The 18,176-nt window shown below is 46.3% G+C and overlaps 1 protein-coding gene across 1 annotated transcript; it reads left to right on the plus strand.

The window, feature by feature from the left end:
• Nucleotides 1–1,333: 1,333 nt before the first annotated feature.
• ENDOD1 (endonuclease domain containing 1) lies at nucleotides 1,334–17,553 on the plus strand. The gene is made up of 2 exons (XM_081950711.1): nucleotides 1,334–1,964; nucleotides 16,176–17,553. The coding sequence occupies exons 1-2, from the start codon at nucleotides 1,638–1,640 to the stop codon at nucleotides 17,298–17,300; spliced, it is 1,452 nt and encodes a 483-aa protein (XP_081806837.1). The 5' UTR covers nucleotides 1,334–1,637; the 3' UTR covers nucleotides 17,301–17,553.
• The last annotated feature ends 623 nt before the right edge of the window (nucleotides 17,554–18,176 follow it).

Genomic DNA, 18,176 nt, shown 5'->3' on the forward strand with positions numbered 1-18,176 from the left:
GGGCCCTGGGCTGAGCGAACAAGCCGCAGCGGCCGCCCCGTTCCTCGCTAGCGGCCGCTGCGCCGCAGGGGGCGTCGATTTGCCGACTCCTCGGAAAAAAATCTCTCCCGTCGGGGGATCCCGACCGCATTGCAGCATTCCCCGCCTTCGCCCCCCTTCTTCCTCCTCCTCCTCCCGTTCTGAGGATGGGTGGTGGACGGCAGCCAAAAGTCAGGCCGAGCCGCCCGCTGCCCCGTGACGTAGATTTTTGACAGGAAGAAAAGCGCCGGGGGGGGGGGGAAAGGGAGGGAGAGAGGGGGAGGGAGGGAAAGAGAGGGGGGAAGGGGTAGGGGAGAGAGGGAGGGAGGGAATGAGAGAGGGGAGAGGAAGAGAGAGGGGTGAATAGAGGGGGAGGGAGAGAAAGAGGGGGGATAGAGAGAGGGAAAGATAGAGGGGGAGAGGGAGGGAGGGAGAGGGCGAAGGGGAGGGAGAGGAAGAGAAAGAGAGGGAGGGAGGTAACGAAAGGGGTGAGAGGAAAAGAGAGCGGGGAGGGGGAGGGAGAAAAAGAGGGGGAGAGAAGGAGGGAAAGGGAGGGGGAGAGGGGGAAGAAGGGGGCAGGAGAGAGAGACAGGGAGAGGTAAGTAAGGGGTGAGAGGAGAGAGAGGGGGAGGGAGAAAAGGAGAAGGGGGAGGAAAAGAGGTGGGAGAGGGGGAGGGAGAGAGAGGGGGAAGGGAGAGAAAGAGAGAGGGAGGTGATGAAAGGGGTCAGAGAGAGGGGGAGGGAGAAAAAGAAGGGAGGAACGGGGGAGAGGGGGGAGGGAGAGGGAGAGAGAGAGGGAGGGAGGTAACGAAAGGGGTGACAGGGAGGGAGGGGGAGGGAGAAAAAGGGAAGGGAGGGAAAGAGGGGAGAGGGAGGGAGAGAAAGAGAGAGGGAGGGAGGTAACGAAAGGGGTGAGAGGGAGGGAGGGGGAGGGAGAAAAAGGGAAGGGAGGGAAAGAGGGGAGAGGGAGGGAGAGAAAGAGAGGGAGGGAGGTAACGAAAAGGGTGAGAGGGAGGGAGGGGGAGGGAGAAAAAGGGAGGGAAAGAGGGGGAGAGGGGGGAGGGAGAAAAAGAAGGGAAGGAAAGTGGGAGGGAGAGAGGGGGGAATGGAGAGAAAGAGAGAGGGTGGGAGGTAACAAAAGGGGTGAGAGAGAGAGAGAGAAGGGGAAAGGGAGAAAAAGAGGGAGAGGGGAAGAGAGGGAGGGGAGGAAGGGGGAGAGAGGGAGGTTGGGAAGGAGAGAGGGGAGAGGATGACAGAGGGGTGAAGAGAGGGAGGGAAAGGGAGAGGGAGGGGGGAAGTGGGGGAGGCTGAGGAGCGCAACCTCCCCGCCTGGCGTGACTCAGCCCCGTTCCTCACGTGCAGGAGGCGCCACCGCGCGCTGAGTCCTGAGGCGGCGCGTCTGCTGGCAGCGGGCGCCCTTTCCTATATCTCGGCCCTCCCAGAGGCTCCGCGGCTCACAAGCTCCCGGGTGCCCGGCCAGGATCGCAGCCAGCCAGCCAGGAAGGAAGACAGGCAGGAACCCTCGGCGGGAGCGTCTCCCCCTCTCTCTCTCTCCTTCTCTGCGTGCCTGAAGCGCCGGCCGTTTCTTCTCTCCCTTCGGGCAAAGAGCCCCCGCCAAGATGCGAGCCGCCTTCCCCGCCTGCCTCCTGGCCCTGCTGGCCTGGGCCGCCTCCACCGCCGAGGGCCGAGTGGTGGGCGACGACCAGCCGGGCTTCGCCGAGTGCGATGCCTTCTTCTACGGGCAGGCGCCCCCCGCGGGCTTCCCGGCCGAGCAGGTGGCCAAGGTCTGCCAGAAGTACCGCGGGGAGCCGCGCTTCGCCACCCTCTACAGCACGCGGGAGAAGGTCCCGCTTTTCGCCGCCTTCCGATACACCCCAGGGGAGCCCGCCGGGCAAGAGGAGCTGGAGGAGGAGGGGCAGGAGGCGCGCTGGCTGGTGGAGCCGCAGGTGAGAGCCTCGGGGCGGCGGGAGAGCGATTCGTGGGGGGAAAGCACGAAACGGGGTGTGTGCATGCGTGTGTGCATGCGTGTGTATGTGCATGCGTGTATGTGTGTGCATGTGTGTGAGTGCAGGCGTGCAGACGCCCCTGCCATGGGACGTCCCATTGGGGTGCAATATAGGAGATGCGCTGGGTCAGTCCATGCGATCTGCCTAGTCTAGAGCCTGCCTGCCTGCCTGCAAAAAGACCTTGCAGCACATGCAATCCTGGACAAGATAGCAATAGCACTTAAGGCACCATTCTGCCTACCGTTGCTGTCCTCCTGTGCCCAGTTATTCCTACCCATTTAATTCATCCTCATGTTTATTCTTATATCTATTACTTCGTAAACGATTGACAAATCAAATCAAAATGAAATACCACTTCGTAGTGCTTTACACAGGCCTCTCTACGCCGTTTTGCCCTCCCTATTTCCCCCCCCCCCAACCATCTGGGCCCTCGTTATTTTTAATGACCCTGGATGGATGGAAGTCTGAGTCACAACCTTGAGCCAGTCAGGATTCGAACTCCTGGCAGTGAGCGGAGTCAGCCTGCGATACTGCGTACTAACCCCTCCTGTGCCACCACAGCTCTTTAGATAGACTTGTGGGGATGCTGAGAAGGAAAAGAGGGTTGCATTCGGTCCCAGAAGAGATCTCTAGAATGCAACTCTTTGCATGCCAAGTCATGTTGAACCGTGCTCTGTGGCTTAGGAAGAGAGCTGCAGTCAGCTTCAGCAGATTCCTTGGTGAAGATCCCCTGCGTTCTTTAACCAAGGCAAGCCTCCATTCACCCTGCTGAAGTCATCCACCCACCAAACCACCAAATTGCTAATCCTTTTGGGTTGCTTCTCTGAGGTGTGGGTCACTTTATAAACCGGACTTTCAGGTCCCATAAATTGGTTATGGCTGGGTGGGCCTTTGTTGGAGTTGAAAAAAACAACCAAAATCCATTGTACCTGGAGGGGTAAACAGGCTGGCAAAAGCTGATGCAGTGAATCTCATCGGTTATAAGGGGATGGGTGGGCTAAGGGAGTCCTCTGTTGACCAAAAGCATGATTCATGGCACTGGGAACTGCTAAGAGAAGAAGCAATTGGAACGGTTTCATGCCATGTGGTTCTCTATGAACGCACATGTGCATTCCATTCATTCCGTATTATATTTGCAACAATCTCCAGAAAAAGATGTTTCCTTCCTAAGCCAGCAATCTGGCCAATCTGTTGTTTTAAAAGTAGCTTTGGTGCTTTTTACAAATACTATTGCATTGCATATTATTTGACCATTGCACAGTCAGCCAGATGTTCAGTCTGGGTTTGGCATTTTGGTCTACCTATCGAGTCCTTACCAAGGACCTGGGATAGGCAGATCTGGATGTTTGACGGATGTTTACAGATAGCATCGCAGGATAGAAGCAGTTCCAAGCAAAGCTGCCTTCTGCAATTGACTGATGGCAAATTTGTCAATGCCTATGGTTTCAAGTGGTGCTCCAGTTGTTTTTGGATTGCACCCAAGGCACCTATTACTATTGGTACTACCCTTGCTTGCCTTTGCCATAGTCGCTCTATTTCTATTTTTAGGTTTTTGGTATTTTGTTATCTTCTCCAGTTCTTTCTCTTCTATTCTTCTGTCTCCAGTCACTGCCACATCCACTATCCAGATTTTGTTTATCTTTCTTATCGACAACCATTAGTACCAGTCGATGGTATTTGCGACACATTTTTTAAATGTTCAGTTGACTGAGTTTCATGTTTAATGAATAAAAGAGATAATAATAATGAAGATACTTGATTGACACATGGATGCTGGCAGCAATCCGTATTAACCATCAACACCAGTCAATGGTATTTGTGATACATTTTTAAATGTTCAGTTGACTGAGTTTCATGTTTAATGAATAAAAGAGATTAACAATAGCAACAACAACTGCTATTATTATTTAGTATCTCTAAATCCATTGTTACCTTTGATTTAGGTGTCCTAATAGTACACTGTATGTGCTGACATTTAAAAATGTGTATCTTTAAAAATGTGTATCTAAATGTGTCATTTATAGCTTTGGATGGGATACATCAGCTTGAGTTTGATGTCCCTTTGGCATTGTAAAATATCAAATGGCTGAATGGCTCTGTGAAATCCTATTAAGTGCGCAGTTTTTAACATTTTGGGAAGTCACATCCATCCCATAAGTTTGCTTACTGCACAGAGAATGATTGCTTAGCAAGTTTAACTAAGGAAAGCTAGTGTAATATTTACTGTAGTAAGCGCCGTTATAAGGACTAAAACAGAGATATAGAAGGAGGGGGAAGGAAGGATAAAGAGCAGCATGGAAGGAACTTATTATTTTAAGTTTGACTCATTTTTTAAAAAATACTGGGGATTTCAGACAAAAAGATAACATGCATTCTAGAACTCTGAAAGGATGATAAAAATGACATTTTTTGTGCCTTAATTAAAAAAAAAATCTCAACTCATCAGAATAGAGACTGAAAGCCTGTGGCTTCTAGTCCTGTCCTACTCAAAAAGCCAGTGATGACCTTGGACAGACAACTCTCTCTCAAACCTAGGAAGAAAGCAAGCAGTTGGGAACCCTTGTCAAGAAAATTGAAGCGATGTGTCTGGGCTGTTGGCAGGAGAATGCTGATTTGAAGGCACTAAAAAAAAATCAATAGCTTTTACTTTAATTGGTGGTGTTATTTTAATCATTTGGTGCAAACACAAGACTTTTTTTGTGATTTACAGATTTAGCTTCAAGAGCAGTCATAGCAATAGCACTTAGAATTATATACCGCTTCATAGTGCTTTTACAGCCCTCTCTAAGCGGCTTACAGAGTCAGCCTATTGCCCTCCAACAATCTGGGTCCTAATTTTACCCACCTCGGAAGGATGGAAGGATGAGTTAACCTTGAGCCTGGTGGGATTTGAACTGCCAAATTGCAGGCAGCCGGCAGTCAGCAGAATAGCCTGCAGTACTGCACGCTAACCACTGCGCCACCTCAGCTCTATGCCATTCCCTGCCTATTCCCTATACCTATTTCCCAATGTAGAATCCATAGTTTTATGTCCCTAAGTAAACATACAGTTACAACGTTTCCTTGAAAAGAAAACTGTGATCCTGTATCTGGCCATAATCCAAATGCTGTAAAGCAAAGGTGAATTTAGAGCCTGGTGTAGAAGAAACTGTATCAATTCAATCACATGAAGTATGCGTAGTGGTATGTGGGAAAGACCTTGGGTGACTGAAGAAAGAGACACTGCCTAGGGAACAGTTAGATAAGAGACCACATAGCCCACAGCTATGAAATGGGAAGGGCAAGAGACTCACAAGGGACCCTACCTACTTTCTTGGGTTGTAAAGGAGATGGCGGGAGTATTGTACTTTCAGACTTGCAAACTTTATTGCTGTTTTACAGTAAAATAGAATTAGCTGATACGTTTCCTATCGGATCTACCTGGGAAGGCTGACAGTATCTGATAGGAATGAATGTTTCAGCACGCAGGTGAAATTTAAGGAAAGAGCGTGAAGGGAATGTTAGGAAATTCAATGCCAATCCTTCTCTGCAACTTGCTAATTGTCTCTTTTGAAGCAGCTATGCAGGTGGAGGAGTGGCTCTAATGCGTTCCAAAAATGGAACAGGCTAGACACAGCGTTTCCCCTTGAAGGAAAGCAAGGCATAAACTGGGTGTGCACCGTCAGTTTGGGGAAGGCAAATGGATCGAAAAAGAATGACACTTGATGTTGGAATTCAGATTTCCCCAAACATGATCTCCTTCAGGGTTTGGCCTTGCCAGCAAAACGCGACGGTAGTTTTAATCTAATGCCCAGAAAATCTCTGGCTAAGGATCAATTGATTAGGTGCCATCCAGTTGGTATAGACCAGTGATGGTCATGCGGAAACATCACACGTGTATGTGCACGCTTGATGGGTCCATGGTCCGGAAAAACCGAACTTCCGGGTCCTGGTGTGCATGCGTGTCTGATGATCAGCTGGCTGGCGCACATGCACAGGCCAGTTTTTGGCACTGCCGCGTACATTAAGGGATTATGCTCTGGAAAAGCCGAACTTCCAGGTCCTAGCACGCAACAATCAGCTGGCCGGCATTCCATGTGTGTGCTGGTTTTTGGCACTGCTGTGCGCACAAAGAACAGCTGATCGTCGCATGAACATGCACACCAGAAACCCAGAAGACAAACAGGCAAGGCCCCATGTGCCAGATGACATGGCTTTGCGTGCTGCTTTGGGCATGCGTGCCATAGGTTTGCCATCACAGGTATAGACTCTTAGTGACTACCTAGATAGGTTTTCTCCATGGTGATATGTTCCTAACCTGGTCTTTCCATGGTGCACCCATCACCAACTGTAACTCAGTCCACCACCTTGCTGCTGGCCGTCCACTTCCTTCTCTTTCTCTCTACCTTTCCCAACTCCAACAAAAGGGAGAAAATTAGCCAGTGGTTGTGGCCCAGAACTTAACATTCCTGCTTTTCCCTCCCAAGCAGGGTTGGTTAACTTGGCCAAGATATTGTCTAGGGGGTCACCAACCTTTCGGACCTCAGGGACCACTAAATTAATAATTTTAAATCCCGCAGACCACTAATATGATCTGCCTAATGACTGACTGGGTGGGTGTGGCTAGGTGGTCATGTGACTGGGTGGGTGTGGCTAACTCAATGTCACTCACCTCGAGGGGCACCTCGCCACTTTCTATTTGGCCCTCCCCTCCCAGTTACTCCTTGCCTCCCCGCCCGGGCTCCTTAAGATCCCAACAGGAAGCAGTTGTTGGAGCTAATCAGCCACCATGAGAAAGAGTTGGCAAAACAACCGGCTCAGTTCAAATTGGTTCTGACCGAGAAGGAGGCTCAGTAGAAGCACCTCACTATGAGCATAGGCTTTCCAAGCAAAGGGAAGACCTGCGGGAGTGCAAGGCCAGGTATTGGCCCCTGGAGGCTCAGCAGGCTGAGATGGTCAGCCAGTTCCAGACCATGATGCAGTCCCACTGGAACGAGGCCCTCCGGCTCTTTGTCACCAGCCTTCGCCCAAAGCCCCGCACCAGAAGGCTGAAACAGACCCCAAATTGGAATTTCTGCCCCCCCCTCCTACCCACACAGAAAGACCCCAAAGGGGGAGACTCTCTGCAGCAACACAAACGCTCATTGCACGTATCCATCCCAGTTTCAGGCGTAGTTTCAGGATCCCTGATTTAGTGCAATATTAAAAAATGCAAATAATTTTTTTGCAGACCACCAAAATTTTCTCACAGACCACCAGTGGTTCACAGACCACCAATTGGTGACCTCTGGTCTATGCCACATGCTAATAACTGTCAGATTTGGCTGACCATTCTTTTTGATGAAAACTTTTTCAGATGAATATGAGATGCTGCTCGTGTTAAAACTGACCTTGGGATTCGTCTAGTTTAAGACTGTTTAGTCACCTAAGATCTCCCAAGAATAATTTCAGGGTTGTTCCGTTTTGTTACCATTTGAAACTTTATTTTTACTCGGGGGAAGCCTCTGCTTGGAAGTTTTATACACGAAGTGCATATTTTCAGTAATAAGCTGGCCTCTTTTTGACTTCATCACTGAGGGCTTGCTAGATGTTAATTTAACAGTGCAATTAGCAGCTCCTTTAACCACTTCATTATAAACACTTTTCTGGATTGCAATGGGGAGCAATTATTTTAGGCAGGACTTCCATATCTCTAATTATTGGCAATATGAAAGTGGGATTTGGGGGGTTTGCATCTGGGCCCCTGCTATCTAGGGAGAGGAGACAGGTGGTGATAGTGATAGAGCTATGACTATAGACATCAGCCAAGAGGATAAGAAGAGTGCTGTTTACTACCAGCCTGGCTAAAGAAATTGGGTAGGAGGTCATTGGGCAGAGGATGAGATCTAGGAGGAGATCAAGAGATGAGATCAAGGGATCACTGGAAGGATGAGTTCAACTAGGATGAAATCAGGAGATCACTGGAAGGGATTTTGCATAAGGTGGTTTATGGAGCAGGAGGCACATTTTGCTAGTGTCAGAAAATATTTAAAGGAAAACTCCTGCTGACAGAGCAAGCAAATGCAGGTAGATAAATAGGTACCACTTCAGTAACAGTGTTGGGTGCATCTCAGCATATAGTCACATGACCATGGAAAGGGTCTTCGGACAACACTGGCTCCCCCAGCTGAGAAACGGAGGTGAGCTTCATCCCCTGGAGAGCAGTAACCTTTGCCTTTTTCAAGAAAGGCATTTCAGGGAGTGGATTGTATCAAAGGAGAGAAAGGATAATGTTGCCTCGCATTTTGGGAAGGGGGGATATTCCCCATTAGTACAAATTCAGAGCTGGTACTTTTGACAGGATTTCTGGGAATGTAAGACCAGCTTTCCATGGATGCTATTTTCTTGGATAATCCAGGGGTCAGCAACCCAAAGGTCCTAACCGGAAGTCCTCCATTCAATTCGGAGCTGACCAGAAGTCCAGTTCCTCCACCATAGAGTCCCTTCCTAGCACGGCTTCCTTTTTCCTCTGCCTGTCCTAACCGAAAGCCCTATCCATTGTGGCGCTAACCGGCGACAGGGAGCCACAGCAGAGGGACGAAAGAGCCATAGGCGGCTCTAGAGCTACGGGTTGACCCCTGGGATAATCCCATGCTGGTAATTAAATTAACCCCCCCCCCCCCGAGATAACTCTCTGCTGTAAAATTAAACTAAAATCTGACTTGACTTGTTTCCAGAACACTTAAGATGGCTTGGAGAAGCTTCTGACCCAATCTCATCATTTTTAGGGTTAACGACATGGTGGGATCTGATAATTTTCGCATGTTGGACTGGGATGTTCTTCCCAGGACTGCCTTGCCTTGCCTCTTAAACATTATATTGAGAAGAAAGCAGAGGGAATACCGTATTTTTCAGAGTATAAGGCGCACCTTTTTTCCACCCAAAAAGAGGGTGAAAATCTGGGTGCGTCTTATACACTGAATACAGCATTTGTGGCCTATCGAAACCTCCCACCCTTTGCAAAAATGGACATGCAGAGGGTTTGGGAGGCTTGCAAAGTGCTCCTGGGGGATGGGGAGGGCCAAAACGAGCAAAAAAAGGCAGTTTTTGCTCACTTTTGCCCCTCCAGCCCCCAGGATCATTCTACAAGCCTCCCAAAGCTCTACATGCCCCCCCTTATTCGCCCCCCAAAACGAGGCGTGGAGAGGGTTTGGGAGGTCCGCAGAGTGCAAAAACTTTTTTTTTTAAAAAAATTACCTCTTCAAAATCATGGTGCAGTCTCCTACTCCGGTGTGTCTTTTAGTCCGAAAAATACGGCATATATGCTTATTATTATTATTATTTCTTTCTCTCCCTGAAGTTTCTCAGGCTATTTATGATCTCTCTGAGGACCTGATAAGCGGCTTGTTCCCATGTTCCCTCTGAAGGAGGCTAGGATTGTACCAACCTCTGCCCTGACCGTGGTGGTCTGCAAACAAGCTTCTTCTCAAAACAGAAGGACGTTTGACTGCAGGATGAATAGGGAAGGGGAAAAAAGCAACCGGGGGAGTCCCTCAAACAAACATATCCCATTGTGACGACTCAGTTGGCTTACAACAGGCTCCTTTCAAGGCGAGCATTGTATGTGTCCAAGGAGCCAATTAGTCTCCAAAGCCTATTTGGAGGACCAGCTAATGCCATGCTATGTTCACTGCCTTAGCTGCTGTGCATGCTTTTCCTGATAGGGCATGAAAACAGGCGGCGTATTTGGGGTTTCAGGATGAGGCGCAGGAGAGCATCATCATTCTGAGGTGGCAAAACATTAAGCAACAAATTAATATTTCATCCAGGCTCCTTTGGGACCTCGGTGTGACAGCTATAAATAACAATGTATACAGTAGCCTCCTTTCCCCATTCTAGATATTTGGGCTAAAGCATCCATCATCCCCAGGCTGCACTTTACATTATTGTTAGTCTATCTTGGAGAGATGAATGCACAGGGATCACAGTAACATCCCTTCATATAATAGGTTACTAAATTAACCCGAGGAATTGTATAATAGTTAGCTAACAAACAAACAAACCATTTTTTGCATGGTGCTAAGAATCCTTTTTAGGGACCTAGGAGTCTCTAAGCCACCCTCTTAAGGGACGTGGTGGCTCAGTGGCTAAGACGCTATGAATCAGAAGGTCGGCAGTTTGGCGGTTCAAATCCCTAGCGCCGCATAACAGAGTGAGCCCCCGCTCCTTGTCCCAGCTTCTGCCAACCTAGCAGTTCGAAAGCATGTAAAAATGCAAGTAGAAAAATGGAGACCACCTTTGGTGGGAAGGTAACAGCGTTCTGTGCACCTTGGCGTTTAGTTATGCCGGCCACGTGACCACGGAGACGTCTTCGGACAGCGCTGGCTCTTTGGCTTTGAAACGGAGATGAGCACTGCCCCCCCTAGAGTCAGTAACAACTAGCACATATGTGCAAGGGGAATCTTTACCTTAGCTTGGATAGATGAATGCATAGGGATCGCAGTAACACTCCTTAATACAACAGGTTACTAAATTAGCCCATTTCCTGGATTTGTATGACTGAACTTTACATTAGCCAGCAAGCTAACAAACAAAAAAACAGACCCTTTTTTGCATTGTGCTAAGAATCCTAGTAAGAATTCGATTAATTCTAATCAAGCTTAAGATGTTGTAGGAATAGAGCTTTCAGGTTTTTAATCAATTGTGTTGTCTGGTTGTAGGACGTGCCTCCCAGTAGCTAATGGAGAAGGGGTCTGGTAGATAGCGTTGTAGTAAGAAATATTTCAGCAACATGCCTTAGGAGAGAGATTTACTATTTCTGTAGCATATAATCAGCTGTCAAGCTCTGCTATGTTCCCCCCACTTTTTTTCCCCATTTGTCCTGGGAGAAATAGAAGAATGCCTGATTCATATAATGGCAAAAGCCTGGTTCACTCGTCTAGACCGGGCACTTTATAAAACCAAATGTTATCTTACATACAGGTAGTCCTTGATTTATGACCATAGTTGAGACTAGGCTTTTCGTTTGCTAAGCAAGGCAGCCGTTAAGCGAGTTGCACCTGATTTTATGGACTTTTTTTTTAAACCACTCCTGTGAAATGAATCACTGCTGTTGCTAAGTGAATCCCATGGCCGTTCAGTGAATCTGGCTTCTCCTGTTGCGCGTTGGAAGCTGGCTGGGAAGATCTCAAACGGCAATGACCCCTGGATGCTGTAACCTTCATGAATACTGGCCAGTTGCCAAGCAACTACATTTTGATCATGTGCTTGTTGAGGATGCTGCAACCATCGTGCTTTTTATTCAATGTCTCAAAGGTGCTTTTTCAGGAGGCAACTGGACTTCCTTGTTTTTTTCTTTTGAAGACATTTGGCTTCTTATCCAAGAAGCTTCTTCAGTTCAGAGCTGAAGAAGCTTCTTGGATGAGAAGCGAAAGGTCTTCAAAAGAAAAAAAAACCCAAGAAAATCCAGTTGCCTCCTGAAAAAGCACCTTTGGGACAACCGTGACCTGGATGACTGAGAATCTCTACAGACTTTTAGCTGTACAATTTGGGATGAACATCCTTTGAATGGTGTGAGAGTAGGAATGGATTTCCAGGGGAAGAAAAATCACAGACTAAAGGAACCATTTGTACCACTCAAGTGACCCTGGGGACAGAGATAAACTTCTAAGTGCTTCAACCATCCTCTATGACCAGCTGTCTGCAAGGAAAATAAATCCTTCCATTCCCCACCATCCTATCAGAACTGAAGAAGCTTCTTGGATGAGAAAGGAAATGTCTTCCAAAGAGAAAACAAGAAAGTCCTAAAAAGAAAAATAAATCCTTCCATTCCCCACCATCCTATCAGAACTGAAGAAGCTTCTTGGATGAGAAAGGAAATGTCTTCCAAAGAGAAAACAAGAAAGTCCTAAAAAAGGAAAATAAATCCTTCCATTCCCCACCATCCTATCAGAACTGAAGAAGCTTCTTGGATGAGAAAGGAAATGTCTTCCAAAGAGAAAACAAGAAATTCCTAAAAAAGCCCCTTTGGGACAACCATGACCTGGATGACAGAGAAATCTCTACAGACTTCTTTTTCAATGCTTTTGTAAGTTCAAGCAATTATGGTTGTAACTCAAGGACCCAGCTGTATTTGAACAGGGCGTCACATAGCCAAACTCCAGGCAGCAGCTCATAGCTCGTGTTCAAAATACACCAACAGAAGAACCTGAGTAGCATTGTATAATAATTGCCTGCTAGTGAGAACAATTAGGCATAATTAGCCAAAACAATAACACTTACATATGAGGCTCCGTCCCCAAGGGTGCAATCTTCATTTCAAGTTTAGCTCTGTTGCACCAATGTCTGTTCGGTGAGTAGATGAGCATCCTCAATGATTTAGAAACAAGATCGTGCTACGCCAGTCTCTGCTGTATGTTCCTCATTTGGTACTTGGCTGATCTAGACATGCAAGGAATTCATGGTATGATCTGAGATAAATAATGGCAACAACAGAAGAAGCACTGATGGTAGAGATGGGATTTGATTGGAATAATCTCAACAGCTGCTTTCTGTTCATGTCTACGTGGACAATGGTCTTAGTATGGATCCAATTTAAAGAGTTTGAAGGAGGATGAATAAGCTTTGATGCTTTCTCATCTTCTTGTAGAACCTTGGCAACTGATGGAGAAAATGTTCAAGTAATCTACTGGTAGTCCTCAAGATACGACCACAGTTGAGCCCAAAATTTATGTTGTTAAGTGAAACACTTGTTAAGTGAGTTTGCCCCCATTTTATGACTTTTCTTGCCATAGCAGTTAAGTGAAAAATTTGCCTTTGTTAAGTTAGTAACACGGTTGCTAAGTGAAATGTCTTTGCTTGTCAGAATGTCACAAAGGTGATCATATGAATAGAGAATAGAATGGAATATAACAGAACTGAACTGAACTGAATAGAATAACAGAGTTGGAAGGGGCCTTGGAGGTCTTCTAGTCCAACCCCCTGCTTAGGCAGGAAACCCTACACTACCTCAGACAAATGGTTATCCAACATCTTCTTTAAAACTTCCAATGTTGGAGTCTTCACAACTTCTGGAGTCAAGTTGTTCCACTGATTAATTGTTCTGTCAGGAAATTCCTCCTCAGTTCTAAGTTGCTTCTCTCCTTGATTAGTTTCCACCCATTGCTTCTTGTTCTGCTCTCAGGTGCCTTGGAGAATAGCTTGACTCCTTCTTCTTTGTGGCAACCCCTGAGATATTGTAACCCTGCTATCATGTCTCCCCTTGTCCTTCATTCATTAAACTAGACATACCCAGTTCCAGCAACCTTTCTTTATATGTTTTGGCCTCATGACCCTGACATACTGCAACTGTCATAAATACAAGTCAGTTGCCAAACATCTGGATTTTAATCGTGTGACCACGGGGATGCTGCAACTGTCTTATGTGTGAAAATGGCCATAAGTCATTTTTTTATATTGACATCCGTGATATCCAACCAATTTCCCATCAAGCTTCCACTTCATTGTCTCAAGTGTAGAAGAGCCCACTGCTACTCTAGGCATTGGTCTGCCATCAAAGAGTTCTTATTATTAGTTGTGTTTCTTAAAGCCTAACTCAAAATCAGCCTCCACCCATTAATTCTATTTCTGTCCCACAGAAAACAGAGAATGTACCGTGTTTCCCCAAAAATAAGACAGGGTTTTATTTTCTTTTGATTCCCAAAATAAGTACTTGGCCTTATTTTCAGGGAGGTCTTATTATTTTTGAGGTGCAGGAGGCGGCGAGCGTGGTCACCTCATGGCTGCTGCTGTGTTGCAATATTTTTGGGGAGGGCTTATTTTTGTGGGAGGGCTTATTTTAGTGCATGTGCTCAAAACCCCGATTGGGCTTATTATCTGGGGAGGTCTTATTTTCGGGAAAACAGTATCTGTTCTCTGTCACTATTACATTTTCCCCATAATGTTCTGTTTAGGCTAAAAAAGCCATTATTTTTAAAGGATGAAGAAGGATGAAACTTTGACCTGAAAAATATAAATATAGTAGTCTGAACTCAACAACCATTCATTAAGTAACTGTTTGAAGTTACAGCAGCACTGAAAAAAAAGTGACTTGTGACTGTTTTTCGCATTTACGATGGTCGTAGCATCCCCATGGTCACATCAAAATTTGGATGCGTAGTCATTAAATAACTATGTTATTAATTTAACAACTGCAGCAATCCACTTAACAAGTGGCAAGGAAGTTCAGCAAATGGGGCAAAACTCACTTAACAACTGTCTCACTTAACCACAGAAATTTTGGGCTCAATTGTGGTCAGAAGTCGAGGGCCATCGGTGATAATAGGCAAGTGGTTTCTAAGTGGGTGCAGAACGCCATTGGCACCGGAGTTGTCAAATTGGTCAGAACTGTTCTAGCAATGATTTTGGGATCGTAGTCAGGGGTCGTATGTAAAATCCATGTTCCTGTCAGGGAACATTTCTTGATGGAAGTAAAACTCCGCCTTGCTTGGTAGTCTTGTTTATTTAATAGAGTACAACATCAACACATTCCTGAATTATGTAGTCATTTTTAACTTCCTAAGAATGATGTGGGGATTTCCACTTTTGTTTAACGTTCTGTTGCCTGCGGTGGTGAAGACTTCTAGCCTTTTTACTTGAGTTACCTTGGAATGTTACAGAATGTAGAACCTTCCGACTATGGAATAGGACTGATGGCGAACCTATGGCATGCATGCCAGAAACGGCACGCAGAGCCATCTCTCTAAGCACACCAGCTGTCGCCTGTTGCTCTTCCAGGTTCTGGCATGCACATGCATGCCGGCCAGCTGGTCTTCACATTCGGGGGAGTGCCAAAAACTGGAAGATCGGCTTCCTGGCGTGCATGCGCATGCCGTAAACCAGAAGCTCAGCTTCCCGGTGTGCACATGCATGCCGGGGAACTACTCTTCCGGTTTCCGGTGCTTGCGCACTGGGGAGCTGCTCTTCCGGGTTTTGGTGCTCCCTATGCATGTGTGTACACTCCTGTTTCGGCACTAGGTGCCAAAAAGGTTTGCCAACACTGGAATATGAGTCAGAAGAAATAATTCATGACACGATGCTGCAAAAAAAAAAAACTGAAACAGGAAGGGAGGTCTATGCGTAAGTCTTCTCCACATGGTTTATATAACTTCATGATTGAAGAACCAATCCATGTAAAGTTTCTCCACGTACAAAGCAAGCATCCTTCTGGGTTAATTCCATAAATCATGGTTATATTAATGATACCTAACTATGTCATGAGATACTAGGCTGACCTTTAAAAAGCCCATCCTAGGTATGTATTAACCTTTCTTGGGTTGCCTCAAAATCTTCCCAGCATCCTTTCTCCCCCAAAGTGCTTATGAATTGACTGGTCCATGACCAATAAATAATACCGAAACAAATAAAAAATCAGAAAGTTCAGTTGTCCCCATTGCTAGCTGCTAATTCTAGATTTCAAAAACGGCAGCGCATGTTTGAAATTTGCCTTCGATTTGAGCATTTAAAAATTATGCGTAATTTCAAGCCTCTTAACTCTGGACACAGGCTTTGTTATAAAATTTGCCATTTAAAAGGACAATACCAGGATTATCTTAAAACAGCCATCACCAAAATATTGGAAATGATTTATGTTTTCTAAAATTATGGAATATTGTGATGCTTCTTTTAAGCTTGGCTGCTTCCTTTCAGGTTTGCTTATTAATTTTATAAATAAGTCAAGGCAGCAAATATGCCTAAAACGTCTCCTATTTTCCCTGCAACAACAACCCTGTGAGGTGAGTTGGGCCCAAAGTCACCCATCTGCTGTGATGCCTAAGTCAGGACTAGAACTCACAGTCTCCTGGTGATTGGGCCAAAATCACCCCAGCCAACTTTCATGGCTAAAACAGGACTAGAACTCACAGTCTCCTGGTGATTGAGCCAAAATCACCCCAGCCAACTTTCATGGCTAAAACAGGACTAGAACTCACAGTCTCCTGGTTTGTAGCCTGGTGCCTTAATCACCCAAACAAACTGGCTCTCAGATGTTTCATTACCCACCTAGCTAACATCATCGTTGCAGATTTCCAAAATGTTCTTTCCAACCATTTATTTGGGGGGTGAGTGGGGGGGGGTGGAATTCGCAATTTGCAGGAAATGACTCAAGACGGCAAATAGGAATTATGAATTCAGCAGTTTCTCTTCTCTCTTTTTCAGATTGATGACCCTGGAAACGATCAGGAAGAAATGATGCCTGAAGCTGAGATTGGAGAGGCATTGGAACATCTGGGGAGGAACCAGGCCCTCATGGCAGACTATGTAGACTCTGGGTACGAGAGGGGGAACCTGAACCCCAGCTGCCTTCATAAGGATGACCACCACGTTGCCACCCACACGCTGACCAACGCAGTGCCACTCTCCCCTCCTTTCCAGGAACTTTGGCACTGGGAGGTTGAGCAGTTGGTCAGCCACAGTTTGGCTCCCAACTGTGAAAATGGGAAAGATCTCCATCTCCTCTCCGGAGCGATACCTTCCTCTCTCAAAGTCAAGGACAAAATGGCGGTCCCCAAATCCGTCTGGCTGGCAGCTTGCTGTGACAATGGTGCTGAGACCTGGTCGGTGGGATTTATCAAAGAGGCCGATGCTGAGAGTCATCTGGAAGACCTCACGGTAGAAGCTCTTGAGAAGAAGCTTCCTGCTGGAGCTGAGCTCTTCAAGGACCACTGTGGCCAAGACAGGCAGGATCCTAAGAAGCTGGAGGCAGTGTTGCGCTCGGTGAAGGAGGTCCAGGCGAAGAAACCGGGCAAACCATGCGTGAAAAAGCACACTCAGAGCAAGCACACTCAGACCGCCAAGGAGGAGAGTGGCTTTCTGAAAAACCTTTGCCGCTTCATTGTTACCCCGATCTGGAAACTGGTTAAATTTGTTTGCTATCTGATTTGCCAACTTGTGAAAGGCGTGTGGTGTTTGCTGAGGTGCATTGTCCAGAAGATTTTGTGTGGTGTGTGGACCTTCATCAAAGGCATAACCCTCGCTCTTCTGGATATCTTTATCTGCCTGGGCCGAGTGGGTGTCAGCATCTTGAACGGCATTGCGAAAAACATCTACAACGTTCTGATGGTGACCTACAGGATTCTTAGCGTCCCCGTTAACCTGATCCTGGATATTGTGTCTTTCCCTTTTTACACCCTGGGTGCCGTTCCTGGTGTGCTCAAAGATATCGCTTCAGGCATTGGGGGCCTATTCATGTTGGTCATCAATGCTACCACAAGTTTGGTGAAGGGCCTAAACCATGTGGTATCTTTCCTAGCTAGCAAGATTCTTCCCACGACTGTTTTTTAAGACTGACTCCAGAGATTTATCTCCCAAAAGCAATACTTGCCCTCTCTTATTGCTTATCTTCAGCTATTCTTATACGTATTTATTGTGGTGACATTTCCAGTGATGAACCGATGTTCTGGTAACATGGGTGAGCTTATGTAAGCCTGAAATGGGGATTTAATGGCAAATTAAAATTGCACTTATTGTAAAACATTGAACTTGTGGAGCAGTTGAACTTAATGGCTTCTTACTTCTTGTGTTCAGCCTTTCGGGGGGGAAAAAAAACCACGGAGCACTCTGGATCTGAGATTGACTAAAACATCTAAAAGCAATGTGGATAAATGCATTGTTCTTAGCAAGCAGTGATGGCCCAAATCTTTTGGCTCTCTGGATAATCCAACAACCTCTAGTTGTGCTGGATTGCAATCGCCATCATTTTCAACCAGAATAATCCTCCACTGTTTTGGGGTAGGAATTTTTTGATGTTGTAATCCAACTCTTCTGGAGGACATTGGGATGGAGAAAATCGAGTTCTAAAATGTTTTCCTGTGGGTGCAAATGGTTTTTCAAAGATTGTAATGGTTTTGTAACTCAAGATCATCTTAATACAATGATGGTGGTTTGAATTCACGGACCCCCAAATTTAATGCTGCCTAAACTATAAGTGTGATTAGGGAGGAGGCCATCTACTTAACATCCCAGTTCCTGAGCCGTGCTACTAATCTAACTTGGCTTAACTCATGATCTGTACATTATGCTTGTTTCATTATCTTCAAGGCAAGTAAGAGCCGTGGTGGTGCAGTGGTTAGAATGGAGTACTGCAGGCTAATCCTGCCGACTGCCAGCAGTTCGATTCTCACTGGCTAAAGGTTGACTCAGCTTTCCATCCTTCTGAGC

This window comes from Natrix helvetica (assembly GCF_964273705.1).
Source record: "Natrix helvetica genome assembly, chromosome: 4".
Classification (NCBI taxonomy): domain Eukaryota; kingdom Metazoa; phylum Chordata; class Lepidosauria; order Squamata; family Natricidae; genus Natrix; species Natrix helvetica.

Coding starts and splice junctions, on each gene's coding strand:
- ENDOD1 (XM_081950711.1), top strand. CDS start 1,638: ATGCGAGCCGCCTTCCCCGCCTGCCTCCTGGCCCTGCTGGCCTGGGCC. Junction 1,965..16,175: donor GCTGGCTGGTGGAGCCGCAG/GTGAGAGCCTCG, acceptor TCTCTTTTTCAG/ATTGATGACCCTGGAAACGA.